The sequence below is a fragment of the Dermacentor albipictus genome, chromosome 5 (genome assembly GCF_038994185.2).
Source record: "Dermacentor albipictus isolate Rhodes 1998 colony chromosome 5, USDA_Dalb.pri_finalv2, whole genome shotgun sequence".
In the NCBI taxonomy this organism is placed as follows: Eukaryota; Metazoa; Arthropoda; class Arachnida; order Ixodida; family Ixodidae; genus Dermacentor; species Dermacentor albipictus.
Window position 1 is genome coordinate 32,150,805 of NC_091825.1, and position 14,255 is coordinate 32,165,059.

The 14,255-nt window shown below is 45.6% G+C and overlaps 2 protein-coding genes across 3 annotated transcripts in view; both read right to left on the bottom strand.

The window, feature by feature from the left end:
* Positions 1-14,255, bottom strand: part of LOC135913829 (endothelin-converting enzyme 1-like) — a 192,283-nt gene that overhangs the window by 104,189 nt on the left and 73,839 nt on the right. The gene's annotated exons all lie outside the window — the stretch shown is intronic.
* LOC135908115 (putative nuclease HARBI1) lies at positions 34-1,346 on the bottom strand. The gene is made up of 2 exons (XM_065439870.1): positions 783-1,346; positions 34-141 (listed from the first exon to the last, which is right to left on the bottom strand). Exons 1-2 carry the CDS (start codon positions 1,344-1,346, stop codon positions 34-36), a joined length of 672 nt encoding a protein of 223 aa, XP_065295942.1.

Sequence of the window (14,255 nt, forward strand, 5' to 3'; positions counted from 1 at the left end):
GTCTCCCAGAAGCATGCCAGACACAGTTCCCTGCTAGTATGACGTCATCACACGACTGTTTTCAAAAATTCGGCTGTCGTGAACAGAACCAGGCGAACCTGCAACAATGTCAAAGAACTGAAGCTCGGGTCCTGTCACAGCCTGGAACAGCAAACAAAAAAATGTGATTTTAGAAATACTGCATACCTCTGCACACAATAAAAATTCAACACAGAATGAAGAAAACGTTAGTGACATACATTCATCATCATCAACCTGTGTTTATGTCCACTGCCTCCGCCCCCCCCCCCCCCCAGGACGAATGCCGCTCCCTGCGATTTCAAATTACCCGTGTCTTGCGCTAGCTGACTCCTAGTTATGCCTACAAATTTCCTAACTTCATCACCTCACCTAGTTTTCTACCGTCCCAGTGAGGATTTGTCAGTGTCTGCCGTATGCACTCCAACCCAATTTTATTCTTCTGTAAATTTCCTTCTCATGATGATGACATGCATTACTTGAGCTATAAACAATTTACACGTTAAAATGACACGATTGCACGACAGGAAATTAATACACGGGACAGACTTGTCTGCAGTGTTTCTTGTTGTCTGGATCAACTTACCCAGAAAAATGTATTATATCGTTCAATTAAACTTGTGAAATACACGGTACGCACAGCTACTCATCGTGCAATATTATTTTAGCTACGTCGACATGTCACTAACGCGCAGAAGTTCGCGGGCGTCCATCAACGAGGTATTCCTTGAAAACAAGTAAAAAATAAAACGCCCACAACATACCTGCACATTTATCGAAAACACGCCTTTTCGTTTCCAGTACACTTCTGCGTTGTCTCCTCCGGCACTGATGATTTGCACGTGCGTGCAGTCGATGCAGCCAGTGACGCCCGGAAAGCCAGCGATATTGTAAAACCTTGTCTTGACGGACTTCGCTTCTGCACTTGTCGGCAGGCGCACGTACTTGCGGACCAGTCCCACGCAGATTGCTTGCGTCACCTCCCAGATTCTCCTGCTCACGGATGGCTGCGATACGTTGACGAGGTCACCAACAACAGTCTGCATCGCGCCGCTTGCGTAGAATCGGAGTGTGATGAGGAGCTTTAACACAGGCGGAAGAGGCTCACCTCTTTTATCATCATTTCTGTTGAGCCGGAGCTCTTTCAGTAGCAGCACAATCGACTGCTTGGAGAAGCGATATCTTGACCGAAATTCTTCATCGCTGTACAGTTCTAGAGGGTTCAACCGATCTCTCAGGTTTCTCGCTGAAGGTGACGGATAGCGGTACACCTCACCGTACACGAAGTCAGTTGCTCGTAGCGCGAATTCCTCAAAAATTTTCAACATTGCTGTCAATGAACGAGCCACACACCGCCATTTTTTTTTCAACTGGCCGCGGCGCCGTAGCCACCTAATAGCCTCGGTGCTTCTCGTGCCATCTGTTGGCAGATGAGAGAGTTTGCAAAGTGCTGCAAAGAAGCGCCCTTTTAGTGCAAGAAGTGAGGCAAGGCGGCACGAACACGGACAAGTTGGCGCTACCTTAACCTAAGGGAGCTCCAAGGAAGGCCTCAGTGAGGGAACCTTAGTAAGGAGCGTTCCAGAATATGTGGTAAGGCGTCCTTAAGCAGTTGAGGTTTCCTCAGTGAGGTAAGGAGCGTTTCAGAATACGGCCCTAAGCCTCTCTATGTGGCTTATATAGATTACGAAAAGGCATTTGATTCAGTAGAGATACCAGCAATCGTAGAGGCACTACGTAATCAAGGAGTACAGAACGCTTACGTAAAAAGCTTGGAAAATATTGCTACATACGTGTGGTATTTGTTTGTTTGAACGAGGCGCGTAGGCGCCATCACTCCAGAAAAGAGGAGGAATAACGAACTGGGCTCGCGCTGTGAATCTAACTGGTCAGCGCTGCAACCGTTGTTGTAAATATAATCTGTAAATAGTTTCTCATCTTACTGACTCGTCCTTCGCGTAAGAATATCTACAGAAGTTCTACAGCTACCCTAATTCTACGCAAGAAAAGCAGGGAGATACCTATAGAGAAAGGGGTCAGACAGGGAGACACAATTTCTCCAAAGCTATTCACTGCATGCTTAGAAGAATTCAAGCTATTAAACTGCAAAGGCTTAGGAGTAAACATCGACGGCAAATATCTCAGCAACCTTCGGTTTGCCGATGACATGGTTCTATTCAACAACAATGCAGACGAGTTACAACAAATGCTTGGAGACGTTAACAGAGAGTGTGTAAGAGTGGGGTTGAATATTAATAAGCAGAAGATGAAGATAATGATAAATAGCCGGGCAAAGGAATTTAAAAATTTTAGCTTTTTACCTCCATTTTCTGAACACATAAGCAAAGTCTGTCCAACTCTTGGCCAATCCCCGCGAGTGGGTAAGCGCCAAACTCATCAAGGATATCATCATCATCATCATCATCATCATCATTATCATCAAAGGAACAAGAGATCAGGATCGCCGATCGGCCACTAGAGACTGTGAAGGAGTACGTTTACCTAGGTCCATTAATCACAGGGAACCCTGATCATGCGAAGGAAATTCACAGAAGAATAAAAATACGTTGGATCGCATACGGCAGACATTGCCAGCTCCTGACTGGAAGCTTACCATTATTAGTGAAAAGTAAGGTGTGCAATCAGTGCATTTTGCCAGTTCTGAAATATGGGGCAGAGACTTGAGTGCAAGTTAAGGACAGCGCAAAGAGCGATCGAACGAAGATTGCTAGGCATAACGTTAAGAGAGAAAGAGAGCGGTTTGGATCAGAGAGCGAACGGGTATAGACGATATTCTAATTGACATCAAGAGGAAAAAATGTAGCTGTAAGTCATGTAATGCACCGGTTAGATAACCGTTGGACCATTAGGGTTACAGAATGGGTACCATGAGAAGGGAAACGCAATCGAGGGCGACAAAACACTAGGTGGAGCGATGAAATTAGGAAATTCGTGGGCGCTAGTTGGAATCAGTTGGCGCAGGACAAGGGTAATTGGAAATCGCAGGGAGAGGCCTTCGGCCTGCAGTTGACATAAAACAGGCTGCTGCTGCTGATGATGATTATGATGATGATGATGATGGAGGTGGTGCCCCCCCCCCCCCCCCGAAAAAAAATCCTGGGTACGTGCCTGGTTGTGTCACTATAGTTCTTCACCGTCACTGCAACGTGAAGATAAGATTTTGACGATCGACAAGTGTGCTCGCCGCTATCATTGTGCTGAGTGTTGTAACTTGTATAGCTAGGCACATGTTTGTCCAATAAACAGCTAGGTATGCGACGTACATTGCGCCGATATAGTTCTTCACTACAACTACAGCGTGAGACTATTCACTCAGAGAGACGCGATTCCACTTTGTTCTCAAGGGCTAATGACTGTTTCTAGGTTTCAGCGAACTTTAAGATCCATTTTAGGGAAACCAGGGGCGCTATAACATAAAACTATACCAAACTTTTCTATTCCAATTCTGCAATCCACCCTCCCCGATTGGTCAAAAATTTTTTCAACCACCCCACCTAACCTGTCTGTCACTCGACGTCACGAAAACCGTGATTGGTCCACATCTGATACGACGCCTACACACTGATTATGCATGATTTGATTGAACAAAACAAAAATATATATTTCTGAGCCGACCCCTTTTCGCCATTATCCCTCCCCTATTGGTCAAAAGTTTTCGGGCTGCACCCACTTCACCTGCCTGTCACGCGACGTCAGAAAACGCAAAAACCAACCGCGTCAAAGTGACGTGTACGCCGTACGCGATAAAGACCCATTAATATGCCGAAAAAAACTGAATTTTCTTCGGAATAACCGCAGGCTGCCCCGTTCCGAAAGGCATAAACGATGGCTGCCGCCGATAGCTCAGGCACTGGCGACTCCCACCTGCCAGAGAGCATGGGTATAGCTGCGTATAACAGAACTTTTTGCGTGGTCGGGTACCAGTTCCACGCCCTTTCGGCACGTTTACGACCTCGTTCTGCCAACTCTTGTTTGCTGAGGATCCGTTTCAGTGTCATTCTTAAGCTTCCGTTGCATGCCGCATCGATTTTCGACAAGCCACCGCAAGCTAAGGAAGGAAAAACGGACCAACCGCAGACACCGACACTACCCTCTTGATCCGGTTATTGATATTCAGTGCAGTGGCTTGGCCCCATCGAATCGCTTTCCAATTGAGCGTGCTTCTCGCCTCTTGCCAGCCAATTGGATAAGACAAGCCGCTCAGTGTAGGCAATGTTATTCGTTTTTCAAGCAAACAAAAGTGACCTCCTATGCACGAGGAGAGCGTTTGATTGGTCTGTCTAGACAACCCTTTGGGACGCCGCCCGATGCTTGCATTGACAGTTACGCATATTCGACGTGAGGAGATTGGAATAAAAACACATTGGAATAGTTTTACGTTATAGGGCCCCAGGGCTCATTCCGAGGACCCATGTTTTGAGAAGTGACTGCAAGAAACGGGCATTCATCGAACCAAGACAATAGGCAACCTACAGGGAACAGGTGCTGGTACAGCCACCACTCAGCTGTCAGCGTTGCCACTGGAGGTCAGGGAAACGTGGAACCAGCCGCTCCTACGATGGCACCCTTGGGTAGCGCAAGTTAAAAGCGCGCTTCAAAAGTGTCCGTCGTATTGTATCATAGCTTTAGGGCAAGCAAAATCACTGATGCGTATTTTGGCTTAGTGGAGCTTTGTAAAGGTCGTCGACTTTCCCACAACGACAATGTACATCACCTTGTCGTATTACAAAGGGGACAGCATGGACATCACAGCTAAGTAGCTGTCAAAATAAAGCAAGCATGTTTACGATGTCACACTCCAAGTACTAAAAAAAATGTTTTATTGCACTTCCGTGTGCCGAGTAGGATCAAAGGCCTTTCTCAGCGGTCATGCGCAGTTTTATTACAGGAAGCGAGCCTTGCAACTACCAAGCGTAGCGGCTTTGGCGAGGTGGTGCATGTTGAATAGATACGTAGTCATGCACGCTAGCTTTTTATGCAGGAAATAGTCGGTTCTTCTTAGAATCCGGCACAACGCACCCACACGTCAACATCTTTGCCACAGCGTCCTTTATGGTATTGTCAACGGTGAAATATTTTGAAACTCAAACAGGCAGTAACAGTTAATTATACTATTTAGGCATCGCGAAACACACACAAATTCAGTTTATAACGACTTTTCTTCGTTCTGTGATGTGTTTATGCATACAAGCCAGAAGCCGTAATATACCGGGTGCCAGGGCATATAGACATCGAAAGTAATGCGCTCTCCGAGAATATTGCCGCATCCATAGAAATGAATGCTGGTAACTTTTTCATAGCTGTCTCCACCACGTACATGAAGTGTACTTTATGAGAAAAGAAAGCTGGGGAGCTTTTACCAATGTATGTAGGACGCTAATACCTTTATTGAACTCCATATTATTGCTGCAACTCAAGCACGAAGAATAGGGACGTGCGAAGGGTAAGCGCATGTGTTGTACTTTACGTCTGACCCTGTTTTTGGGGCTTCACTTGCAGTTTGTCGTTCCGACGCTGTCGAATTTCCACTTTTCTCACGTTACAATTCTAAACTTAGTAGATTTGAGCCAATAAATAAAATACCATGAACTGAGCTTATTTCCTCTCGACTAAGAATGGGCCACACGCATGGCCCACGGCCCTACCACTTGACCGGTGACGATCCTTCCATCCGAGAAAAATATGGTGAGACATTGACGTCTTCTTCGAGAGTCGGGAAGTAGAAGCCAAAAAAGTTATTTCTCGTATGCATGCAAACTGATACTTTCACACACGCCATCGTATTGTATCATATCCAACCGACACTATAGAGCTACACATTCTTGTAGGGTGCAAACACACCCGCGGAAGCATCACAGCTACACGACTACCAGCAGCAAACCCAAACCTCCTCACTGAAACGTGGGAGGCGGCGATAGCCAAGACGGACCTGGCTGACTAGCGCCAACTCGTCGTTCCGGGTCTGGGGGGCGGTCCAGGCCGGACTGGAGGATTCCTAGAACAAGAGACCCTTTTCACCTCGAGTTACAGGTTTCAGTAAAGCTTTATTCATTCATTTCTAATGCATACCGAGAATGTTTCATGGCAGACAACCGTTTTTGATACTAAGGCAGTTTGAAAGTTTTTACAAAGTGTAGGTACCCTGCAACTTATAAGAGAATGGTTGCATATATTGTCATTAGAGGCTGCTGTTGCGATAGCATTTCTGGAGTGCAGCGGCATCCCACGTATCACATTTCATCGTCTTGCGGAAACACTAGTGCTACTGTAACTGACACATTTTACTTCGTCACCACACATTACCTGTCATAGTCATCATTTCTTAACGCTTATATATTTCACTCACGTTATTGTAACTTATTTGAAGACCTTTTCCCAGCCATGCGACATCCATGATTCGCAAATCATTTTTCTATTTTTCTGACACTTCATTGACGGCTGATCACTACGTGCGTGACGCTCTTTGACCACATCAGTCCCTTGTGCCAATAAAGACTACAAATCATAGTCAACATTTGCATCATACTATCATACAGCTGAATGTTCATAAATGAATAGAGAGTCGAATGTAGGGATTGTAGGTCGGATCGCAGCCTTCTTGGGGAAAATTTAATTCAAAAAATAGCTTGCCAAGATTGTCGGAAGCATTTACCGCAGCGTCTCCCTTAGCGCTTGTGTTGGCTTGGAAGTTTCAACGTTATCAGCAAATCAAGACTACCCCCTTTTAAAAAAAAAAAGGTCGTCATATTCACTAGCTAAATACGAGCACGTTACTAGTGACAAAATGCCCCACCTTGGTGTAAATGCGGTAGCAGAGTGATTGACCCATTAGTATTCACTACCTACTGATATTTCCTTGCTTAGTAACACAGGGGACCAATAGCAATGCATGCTCACTGACTTGAACAGGCAAAGCAGAAGGGTGGGTCTAAAAATTAATCTGCCGAAAACTAACGTAATGTTTAACAGTCTCGTAAGAGAACAGCAATTTACATTAGGTAGCGATTCACTGGAAGTGGTAAGGGAATACATCTACTTAGGGCAGGTAGTGACCGCGGATCCGGATCATGAGATTGAAATAATCAGAAGAATAAGAATGAGCTGGGGTGCGTTTGACAGTAGTACTCAGATCATGAACAACAGGTTGCCATTGTCCCTCGAGAGAAAAGTGTATAATAGCTGTGTCTTACCAGTACTCACCTACGGCGCAGAAACCTGGAGGCTTACGAAAAGGGTTCTACATAAATTGAGGACGACGCAACGAGGTATGGAAAGACGAATCATGGGTGCAACTCTAAGGGGGGGGGGGGGATAAGAAGAGAGCAAATTGTGTGAGGGAACAAACCTGAGTTAGTGACATCTTAGTTGAAATCAAGAAAAAGAAATGGGCATGGGCATGTAATCAGGAGGGACGATAATTGATGGTCATTATGGGCTACGGACGGGATTCCAAATAAAGGGTTAAATATATATATATATATATATATATATATATATATATATATATATATATATATATATATATATATATATATATATATGTATATGTATATGTATATGTATATGTATATGTATATATATATATATATATATATATATATATAGATTTGGGGTTTTACGTGCCAAAACCACTTTCTGATTATTTGACTTGAATTTTGACAACCTGGGGTTCTTCAACGTGCACCTAAATCTCAGCACACGGGTGTTTTCGCATTTCGCCCCCATCGAAATGCGACCGCCGTGGCCGGGATTCGATCCCGCGACTTCGTGCTCAGCAGCCCAACACCATGGCCACTGAGCAACTACGGCGGGTGTATGTATATATGTATGTATACATGTATACATACATATATATATATATATATATATATATATATATATATATATATATATATATATATATATATAACCGCATTTCTTCCGATATAGTGGGCATCATTCATTGGCATGCATAATGCTTGACAGGGACGTTACAGTACAATGACTACCAGAAATGATGGGCTACATAAAAGCATCAAATCAAAAACAAGAACGCACACACAGAACAACGAGAAAAGTGCGGCGCGACATGTACCCTACGCTGAACATCAGGAGTGTTTATAGCCTTGGTTTCGGAGATAATCTCTCACACCGGTGAGTCCCTATGGATGAATAATTAGGTTATGAATAGCCTTTGCCTATACGAGTGCAACGGTGCCGCACATAACTGTTAATCCAACATAATGTGCAAACGTATACAGCTTGTCCATATTTTGCATAATACTGACACGGGTACTTGTCTTTATCAGGCGACACGTTTCACCACCTAACAAATGTTATCGCATGGCGCAGGACGCGCTTGCATGTATGGGAAGTTTCTGGAATGTTATCCTTGGTTCCATCCACTGTCTGTGACCGAAACTTGTGTAATCTGATTGCATGCGTGCGCTACGCGAATAATGTAGAACTTTGCGGAAGGCGCGCGGGTCCCAGCGATTAGTCTGGAACATTCGACGATTGATGTATAAAAGCCGACGCGCTTGACCCATTGATCAGATTTTCGACGAACGCCGACTGTGTTCGCCGCTATCGTTGCGCGCGCTTTAAGTGTAGCCTGTTTTGTGGGCACAGGTTCGCCCAATAAAAGCTAGTTTTGCCTTTCACAGTATTGCTACTGCGTTCTTTGACGTCGCGACCACGTGACATCTGGTGGAGGTGCTTTGCGTTCATGTACCGGACGCCCACACAAAGCGGTGACCCAAGCCCTCACGCGGAAGACAACAACAACGTCGCCAAGAACCAGCGAGGTAGCCGGAGGCTGCAAGGATTGCCCCCGGAGCACAGACTTCTACCTGAGAAGACCAAGAAGACAACGTGACGAAACTTTCATAATCATAGCCTAATAGACTACTAGACTAAGTTGTTTTTTTTTCATCCACTTTCATTTCCATTATATTTACCATTTTTAATTTCATTTATTAAACACAAGTAATTTCCCCAATGTTCTCCTTCGAGTCAGTGTTTGTTGGCTTCTCATGATAAGACTAATAAAAAATCGGGCGCCTTGGTTAATCCCCTTCCAACTCGTTTATTACATAACGAGGGTCTCGAGTCCGGCAACATTGAGGCTTTCAGGTCGCATGTGTGGGTTTATTGACCAGTTCCCTTCACCCAAAAAGATCACGTTCTCGCGACGCCTGCAGCAAAAAGGATGCTGCACGTCCGCCGCCAAGGTTTGTGAGTGGTGGCGCGGGCTCACACTCCCAGGGTTCTACTAAGAAACATAAATACCGAAGAAAGTGGATGAGGAAACGGCACCGCGGTAGCTCAATTGGTAGAGCATCGCACGCGAAATGCGAAGGTTGTGGGTTCGGTCCCCACCTGCGCCAAGTTGCTTTTACATTCATTTCCACTAATTTATGGTTTCTTTATTTCAATTATTAAGTATAAGTAAGTTACTCTATGTTGTCCCTGGTGTCAGTGTTTGTGGGCTTCTTATGATAGCAGCTTAGTTGTTACTTAGCATAACCTACTCAAAGCACGCGCAATGCAAAGACGTGGGACCGGTCCCCGCCTGCGGCAAGTGTGTTTCATCCTCTTCATTGCCATTAATTCATCATTTCTTTAATTCAACTGGTGAGTGCAAGTAGGCTCCGCTATGCTTTCCAGCGGTGCCTTTGTTTGCTAGCTTCTTACGATATGATGAAAGGTCTTTGTGGTTTGTAACGACATCACATACCAGCTTTACTAGCCCTTGGCTAGTACAAATCAAGTGTGACGGTAATGATACATAGTATACAAGTAGCGGCATGCATACATTTACTATTTATTTCTAGGAATATATGAACCAAGACACCCTTCTACCCAAGGAGGAGAAACAAGACGCATAGGCAACACACGGTAAATTTACTTTGCAGAAAATGCAACTCGAAATGCAACTTGAGTACTGCACGTGCGATAATGCAACTGCCAATCAAAAACAACTCCTAGGTCAATACCTTCATTCTTCCGCAATAGAAAGTTGCGCGACATGAATGGCCCTCCCAATCTCAACGAGAAGACCCGCCGAGCCGCGCGAGAACTAACCCCCCGCGGCAAATGCAGTGACGGCCCAACCCCCCCAATCCCCGAAGAACGGGGCATGGAGGACTGCGGCGGAGGCGATGGAGAACACGGAAGAAGCGACGACGACGAAGTAGTGATACAAGGCGGCAGGGACAGACTGGTCACGTACCACTACATACTGACACACTATACGAAACAAAGAGAAGCATACCCACAAACCCCCAAACAACTCCACAGGTCTCAAGAAACGAATTGGAGAAGGTTGCAAACCAGAACGTTCCGAAACCAAGCAGAGTAAACAGAGTAAATTCAAGACAATACCCAGACCCGAGCTGCAAGCTCTGCAAGCACGAACATGCAGACATGGCATACATCTTACGGAAGCGCACGGAGATCAGACCAATATGTGTAAAGGAAAACATAGAACTGGACTTTCTCGAGGAGCGATGACTACGCGCTCTGACTAGCTCGGAACTACACGACCAACTATTGGCTATCCAGTGGGCCCGGGCAGGGGTGGAAAGGCTACGCCTCACAGCACATAATGCCCAGGTGGCCTGAGCCTAGGCGGGCAACCTCGAGGTCATTTTCTTATAAAGTTTCTTTCCGTACGTCCGTCCATCCTTAGCGCGCAGTTCCTTTGCTTTTTGTTTCATTGGAGCGAAGAGGGTGACGACAGCGCATGCATGGCCCACGCGCTGCGTGTTGAACGTCGCCCCAGTAGCTGCGGGTGAAAGGGGGGGGGGAGGAGATGGGGGAGGTTGTCGTGTTTCATAGGCTTTCATAGACGCAAATGAAGCGCAGTCGGTACGGCTCCAGAATAAATCAGCCAAGTGGTCGCAGCAGTCTCACACTTATGTCCATCTCGAGGCGCTCAGCAGTGGAGACAGTGCCACCGTGTGCCTTCCGCTGCTCTCATTCTCGGGAAGAGTGCCCTTGATAGCTTCTGACAAGGACCTAACCTCGTGACTTCATTTTGAGTCATCGTAAATTTTAGCGGCTCCTGCCGCACTGAAGCACAGTGGTGCCGGATTTCCGTGCTAAGCCCCCTCTATAGAACCAAACGTAGCGACAATTTTTAATGGGAAAGCCTTATAGGCGCCTTTGAGCGAAAATCCGTCATTCGTAGCGTCACCAATAGATGGCACCAAAAATGGCCGACAGCGGAAAGAGTAAAAACACCTCATAAAATGCTCGGACGGAGGTCAAGTTTCTCATGGAGGTTCCTGTAAACAAAGTAATTGATGTATCTGAATAGAACATTTGGTACATTTCGGTTAGGGTGGAAATCGGACGCGGGCCTCCGGGGAGCCAATCGAGCGTGCTTTCCCGACACCACGGCAGCTCTAAGATTCTGGCTGACTAAAAGTAGTGTGTAATAGAACTGTTGAGGGGCGCTACCGAAGCAAGCGCGCGTTGCATACCAGCGTCAGCTGTTTGGGGAAAAGTAGCGCTAAAGCTGGCGCTAACACTGTTGAAGGAAGTAGGCGTGTTCTGACCTGTAGTGCGTGTTTGTGCGTGCGCGCGTGCGAGCTCTGCCGCACATTTGTGACTGAAATAAAAAAACGCCTCCAATCTACGCTGTAATGTTTATTGGACAGCAAACCTGTATACGACGACTGGAACGATTACCCACTACGAGGTAGACTGAAATTCTTCACGCGTTGACATTCATATGCGCTTTACCTCATTATTAGCCTAAGACGTTTCGACGACCTGCGACTTGGCTTGCGCCGCTACTTTGTGCAGCCACACAGAGTGGACCAGAGAGGACAGAAATTCGCCTCGTATGCACACTGCTCTTCAGGAGCCCTCATTATATGTGGCCTTCCCATAGCGCTGTCACAACACAAATCAGCTGCTCGGCGGGTTCTTCTTTTACGTGCGAAAGTGTAGTTACGTTACCCGCTGCTTCGTGTGCTCTTGGCAAGCTGCCGTCACTGCGGCATTGCGCAACTCTAAATTTTACCGGGTAACGTATGTGGAGAGCGCTCCGCGCTTCGTGATTTCCGCGATTCTAGCCATAGACAGCTTCTCTCTAAAGCAGTGTTGAACTAACTGGGCACTTCCACTATCATTGTAAAGAAAAGTGTACAATGTATTCTACCGGTGCTAACATACGGGGCAGAAAACTTGGAAGTTGACAAAGAAGCTGGGGAACAAGCTAAGGAATTTGCAAAGAGTGATGGAAGGAAGAATGTTACGCGTAACGTTAAGGGGACAGGAAAAGAGCGGTCTGGCTCAGAGGGCAAACGGGGCTAGCCGATATTCTAATTGGGAATAATAGAAAGAAATGGGGCTCGGCAGGCCACGTAATGCGTAGATAGATAACAGGTAGACCATTAGAATTACAGAATGGGTGCCAAGAGAAGGGAAGCGCAGTTGAGGACGGCAGAAAACTAGGCGGGTTGATGAAATGAGGAAATTTGTAGGCTCAAGTTCTTATCAGTTGGCCCAGGACCGGGGTAAGTGTAGATCGCAGGGAGATGTCTTTGTCCTGCAGCGGACATAAAAATAGGCAGGACTGCATGGGTGCGCTCGCACGAATCAAGGCCACAAAGTACCGCTTTTAAAAGTGGCGCGACAAATCTCTGCAGGCTTGATAAGCCCCTCAACGCCGACTGCGCCATGTGCTAGCTTCAGTTTAAGCCTAATTTCACTGTGAGAGACTATGTGAACATAATTAACAGAGCAGAAGTTGGAGTGCCAAGACGGAAGCCAACTCTTCGACCTGACACAGGGCCTACTGCAATGCTACATATGCCTTCATATCCAACCAAGGAAACTCCGACACTGTGGCCACTGACAAAACATCGTCAGTTCGCGTCTGATAATGACGGCGAAACAAAATGGCGAACTCGCATTCTTTATTCCAGTCAACGTGAAGCATGTAAGTGCTATATTGAGGCAACTGTTGGACTGGTTTGAGTACAGTTTGTTGCATTCAAGAGACAATGTTAAAATAAAGCCACTATGTGCAGCAGAATCTTGATTTCAGACGTTGTACTCTGTAGAAAAACCCACGAAATTCTGCGCGTTAAAGAAAAAACGAAACAAAATTTATAAATCTGTAAAACTGCTTTAAAAACACATATCGATGTTGCGTAAACTGCATCTGTTAGAGCATCTCTAATGGTCGAATTTGATATATAAATGTACAGCTTAGAAGAAACATGTAAAATGTTTACGAAGACATTGCTGCATTCCTTCTCATAATCATGGTTGCATTTCAGAGTAGTGTATAATACATGAATTTTCCGCACTGTAGATGTCTCAGTCGACTATGGAAGTATGAAAATTTGTGACGTTTTTGTTTAGTACTCAGTTAAATTTGAGGCTTGGCTTTTTTTAGCTTCATGATATTTGCATGAAAAAGATTGACAGCATTAACAAAAATTCTACTTGCTACAGTATGGTTATTTGAAAATTTTCTTCCAAAGTGCAACAAAACCCATCAAGAACGGTACACTGGATGCCGAGCAAAATTATCTTTCTTTTGGCATGCATTGAGGTACGGGGTAAGTGCAACTTTTTGCAGCTCGAGTAAGTAATCTGATAACTGATATCCACCAAAAACTAGCCTTTGGCAGTATTGCGACGAAAAAGTTAAAATAAATAATATGAAATCATTGTAATGCAAATACTACATAAAAATCTCCATGTTGAAAGGCAGTCATTGCAGTCATTGCAACCCAATGGCGCACCGCGGATCTCATTAGATTGCGATTTGTACAGTAAACTTGATAATAAACAAGCAATAAAACGAATGATGGGCATTGATCGTTCTAATGGTGAGGTTGGATCCAACTTCCACGCAGCAGGTCAATAATAATGTTTCCTAGAATAACATTATTGTCGCACCTCGACAGCCAGTCATGTTACAACGATTTTGCACGTAATTAAAAAACGTGTTTAAGCCTGCCAGGGGCTCGGCCAGCGATCATTAGGTGCAGCCGGAACGGTGATGTAGTTGCGACGAAACATCCATTTATTGTAAACTCGCCGTTTCTGCGAACGCATCAGCAAGCAGCCGCCTGCGAGGGCAGGCGACGCTTTCAAGAGTACAGCGTCGCCTTTACGCTTCTCCATGATGCTCAGTGGCTATGGTGTTGGGCTGCTGAGCACGAGGTCGCGGGATCGAATCCCGGCCACGGCGGCCGCATTTCGATGGCGGC